The following is a 5315-nucleotide window of genomic DNA, read 5'->3' on the forward strand; positions in this document are numbered from 1 at the left end:
CCTCATTAAAGGGGTGTGGCTTGTTCTCAGCTCGTCTATTACACTGTCAGTTACTTCTTAATAAAGTGAGTGGATGGATTATGGGTGTGGTTATTGCATTATTGTACAATGTGTATGGTTCTGAATTGTAATTACATGTACATGTATTAAAGGCTTTACAGTATATACTGTGTAGAATTTTTGAGTCAATTTTTATTACTTGTACTTGCACATACATGGCAGGGATTGTCCTGTAAAGTTCATAGATAAAGCTTCTTAATTTGTCACCTAATCCCTATTGGTTAATGGTTGTACATGTAGATTACATTTAGATTGCACAATAGTTAGTTTATTAGTAAATGCTACTCTTATCTCTGTATAGACATGTACATACATGTACATGTACATACATGTACATGTACATTATTTTGTACATGTAAAATACTGTACATATAAATACTTATTATGGATACAATGTACATGTATTGTGCTGTAGGTTCGTCAGACCATGTCACACTCTGTACTAGTTGCTAGTGAGGCCAGTGAGATATCCAGTATAGTAATGGAGGTAAATTACTTTATTTTAAAATATTTTTTTTTAATATTTTTTAGTTATAAAATATTACTTTGTGATTCAAAAATACACTTATAAATTTTAATTTTTTCATTTAGTTGAATTATTAATTTTTTTAGTTGACTATGTTGAGTTACAGACTTCAGTATGGATATGTAAACCACTCCCCCTTGTTAATATTCCTGTTGTCATGGTTACGGACCCACGCCCACTGCATACCGTTACACCTTGCAATGAGATTGGACTGGCCGATAGATTACAAGTAGGTGTGGTTTGAACCACTATTAGTTGAACTATATTAATTAACATTATACAGTTTTGGAAGAAAACATGAACTATAGCCCATGGTATTTTTCAGAATTTTGGGCCTTTTAAGATGGTCGTAGCTTGAAAAATTGAAGTCGGAATCAGCTCAAACTTCCTACACAGCTTAAGGACATCAATATGTATCAGAAAATGTAATAAAAATTTGGGGCAATTTCGGAGCCATTTTTTGGACAAAACGATGGGCCATAGCCTTGGGTATTTTTCAGAATTTTTATTAAAATGGCTGTAACTTGAAAAATTAAAGTTGGAATCAGCTCAAACTTTCTACATAGCATAAGGACATCACTGTGTATCAGATAATGTAATAAAAATTTGGGATGGCTTCGGAACCATAATTTGAAAAAAAAGCAAGTGCTCTAGTACAGGGTCGTTAAAGAAATTAAAAATAATTGTAACTCAAAAAGTTTCTACATACATGTAGCATAAAGACTTCAAAGTGTATTTGAGTACAGTGAATATTGTAGTACAGTACCTGTACATTAGTAGCCATTTTTGTATGCATCAGTAAAACTAATGCTAAATTGACTGAATTGTAATTTTTTTATTTGTAGTGCTAACTTTATGCAGTTAAAGAAGAGTCTCGTCTCACGATTGGACACATTAAAGAGGTATACATGTCTTCATTTTGTCATTTATTTTTATTTTTTGTAGGTCGTCAAGTGAAAGTCATGTTACATCGTACCCGTCACCTGATCACACCTTGTTTGATAAAGACATAGTTACCATGGGAACAGACCAATTATCGTGTCTACTACAGAATATCATGGCATCTCCTGTAAGTCATGCATGTACATGTACATTAAATGTACAAGATTATGTTGTATTATAGGGAGAGTGTATACATGTACATGTAGTATTGATAGCTATTTGTAACATGTGGCCGTGTCCTTAAAAATTAAGGAAAAATGGCTACTCTAGTGGTTACTTGTAATATTATTGGTGTTTCTTCACTGAAAAGAGTGTCTTTGGATGGTAAAAGAACTAATACTGGTTGAGAGAAGTGTTCTACAGATGTCTACTCCTTGTTCTATTCCTGATAGCTCTGTCTCTACTCTCTACGCCTATCTAAACACATGTTATAACCATTAATTAATAATCTGTTGCATCCCCAATTTAATGTTTACTTCCTCTACAGTGACGTGTGCATCTAATTCCATGAATGAGTTTCTTTAATTCCTTTAATATACAATAGACAAATGTTGCTAGCAATATTTGTGGTTACTTGGATCTTATAAAAATGGAACATCACTTGTGTTGCGTTTTGTTTCAAGTGTAAACCAGACTTTAGGGCTGAATCACGTGAGGCAAGCAGCGGTAAGAGTTTGTGTTTTATTATTGATCTACAGTAGAGTTCCTTTTAATGAGCACTCTCTATAGTGGACACCTACAAGTGTACTAAACTTTCTTGTAAGTGTCCCGTTATACAGAGGTTCTACTGTAGTGCTGGGTGAAAGTATTGATGGTTATCAGTTATCACTATCACGGTCTTGAATCACCTTAATATCAAATAAATACAATGTGTTCATTTCAATTTAATTTCATTTTAATTAATGTCGCTGAGCATAAAAGCATTATGGCAACAGTATTGTACAAATATAAACCAACAGAGACACACTGAACTGGATGGGTGGATGGGAGAGGCTTACTTGCTACAGTTACTGCTTCAGAGCTCAGAAACCTAGAGATACAATCCCAAGTAAGGGCATTAATATCAAAACCACGAGACAGCTCACTTGACCCAGAGATACCTGTGACATGCTGAAAGCAGTGGAGAACAATCACCACACAGACACTGGGCAATCAATCATTTAATATTTCATTTATAAAACATTAAGGTTGCTCATTTTGTTAGAACTCGGGAATTCAGAATGATACAAATTTGATACAAGTAGTGTTCATTGTAGTTCAGTGACACGATTTCACCTTTTTTGATAATGTTAAGAGAAATCTCATTTATCTTGAAATCTGTGGGATCTGTCTGTACTTTGATGCTTTGTATAACTGATTCTGGATTTAATGAGATGTATTTATGATTGTTATATTCCTTCACTCTGACATTCATTATGCAGACAGTGACATGCTGAAAGCAGTAGAGGAGGACACACCAGCCAGACACCACCACACAGACACTAGGTGACTATTTATTTAATTTCATAGAATTTTTTTATTGCTCATTTAATAAATAAAGGTACAAATAAATGAGTTAAGTGATGATTCTGCCCTCAGGGAGAGCAAAGTTGAAGTTAAAAGAAAGGTGAGTGGAGCAAACCTGAGTACCTTGAAGGCAGAGAACAGCAGAATGAATGCAAGCAAATGAGATTTCACATCAAATCATGACAGAGCAGAGTTGTAGGAAGTGTTCCTCTCTTAGCTGCAAGGCATGAAGCCGGTCTCTTATGAGAAGGGTAGTGTCCCATACCTCCAGAGATGAAAAAATGAGTGGTGTAAATTATCTATGCTTCATTTGGATGACTCTGGTCACCTAGACTCTCTCTCATAAATGCTTTGAGTCAATCTCTTGGTTGCTGCTCTTCTAGAGATCTCTGAAGTTAGACCAATAGTTTCTCCAAGAAACTTGTTGGGACCTGAAGCAATATTACGAGTTTTTCCATTAGCAAGAGAGAATGTAATTTGGGCAAGTGGTTTGCCACTGTCGTAACAAAATGAGATGCATTTATCAGGTCTAATCTTGAGGCCTAAAGAGAGACAAGCTTCATTATTATTAATGATATTAATATTGATTTAGTAAGTCACAGAAATACATAAATGCTTGTTCCTCCATTGCTCTCAAGTTGCTTCCCCTTTTAAGAAGTTCACAGTAAACAAAGACTTGATATACTCTGTAAAATAATTATTAGTAACAAATATTTTATCTGCCATACCAGCTGTTAATGCAGTACTCTTGTTAGTAAAATAAGGCATCCACAGCCTTAATTATATCTTATTTAATATGCTCCACCTGGCAGACACTGGATAATCAATAATTTTATAAAACGTTAAGTGGCTCTGCCTTCTAGACACATCTCCCATTTATGCTTTTTAGTATCCTGGCTCTGCCTCCAATCTTTTAATGATAGGTAGGCACCAATTGCCTCCTTTGCAGTGTTCACTAATGTGTATTTGGCCCGATGGGTGTCAGTTGAGTGATCCATGATTTGGGAAAGTTGTATAGTTATCTTTTCATCATTCGTGAGTTCCACCCTTGAAGCAGACTGTTTATTGTATTCTGTTGTGGATATTTTGATTGGGTTGTGTCCAATTCGGGCACAGAGATTGTCACTTTCCCTATAAGGATTTGAAGTCATATTTATCCAATTTCATATTGAATTGAGTCAATTATTGTCATGGTGATCAATTGATAATGGAGCCAATAACAATAACTAATTTAATCGAGCCAATATTTTTAACGAATCAATTTGATTGGGTAACGATTGAGATAGATTTAAATCTGCTAAAATTAAGCCTAAAATACAAATTATCTATTCATTTTAGCCGCGATCTTCAGCTGATTATCGAGCTAATTGAGCCAATTTTTGTTGCCAAATCGCATCGTTAAAATCCGTAGGTGTAGCTTTATGATAACTTAATAAAGTAACTTAATTCACTTAATCCTAAAATCTATGGTGTGGCTAATTGATGAATATTCGAAATTACCTATGACTCCACCCCTAAAGCTAACAATGCACCATTTTTTATTTATTAAATGAAATTGAAATAATAATAATGAACAATTATGATTGTGCAATCTTAGGTTCTTAGCGTAAATGAGAAAGTAATAAAGAGCAGAGCTAAATCTGCTATCAATGAACTCAAATAGTAATAATAATAATAATAATGGTGAGTAAACAATAGGTTAAGGTCAAGACATAGTGAATGTTATTAAGGCATAGTAAATGAACTGTCTGGAGTAATAGTATGCATCGCACAAACAAAGAGATCTTTATCTGTTATAGATGTCGAGAGCACAAGGCTTCTTCCGCATGTTGCTGCAGATACAGCTTCAGTGCCATCAGTAAATCTGATATTGATAGTCCCTACTGGGGTTGTGGATCCAGTAACAAATTGCAGAAAGTGTTTGAGTTCTAAAACAAACAAGAAGAGTTTAAATAATCATAATAATACAATTAAAATACCTTGTGTTGATGCTTCATCAATAAAGAATAAAAGAAAACTCCAAACTCAAAGCTGCTCTTTAGACATTAAGTTTACTGATGGAGTAGGATTAAGCTTCGCGCATCACCTACTCCCTCTCTTATTTGTAGGTGTTCTTTTTAATTTTGAAACAAACAGCTCACCATACACCTGAGCATATGTGGCGAGGTCCTTGGCCAATAAGCTTAGAAAGTAGAAGACTCGGGACAGGGGGTCCTCTACCTCTCTTAATTTAGCTTGAGATGAGCTAGTGGATGAGCCACTCTCCAGCTCTGCTATCTGG

The 5315-nt window shown here is 34.8% G+C and overlaps 1 protein-coding gene across 1 annotated transcript in view; it reads left to right on the forward strand.

Moving 5' to 3' along the window:
* The first annotated feature begins 6 nt into the window (after positions 1–6).
* The window catches only part of LOC109583788 (uncharacterized), an 11403-nt gene continuing 6094 nt past the window's right edge, over positions 7–5315 (forward strand). The window contains exons 1-5 of the mRNA XM_019999256.1: positions 7–65; positions 476–547; positions 673–815; positions 1432–1488; positions 1532–1655. Of these exons, the coding sequence (XP_019854815.1) occupies positions 488–547; positions 673–815; positions 1432–1488; positions 1532–1655 (384 nt within the window). The 5' untranslated portion in view covers positions 7–65; positions 476–487. The remainder of the gene's footprint in view (positions 66–475; positions 548–672; positions 816–1431; positions 1489–1531; positions 1656–5315) is intronic.

Source organism: Amphimedon queenslandica, unplaced genomic scaffold, assembly GCF_000090795.2.
Source record: "Amphimedon queenslandica unplaced genomic scaffold, v1.1 AMPQUscaffold_13283, whole genome shotgun sequence".
NCBI classification, from domain to species: Eukaryota; Metazoa; Porifera; class Demospongiae; order Haplosclerida; family Niphatidae; genus Amphimedon; species Amphimedon queenslandica.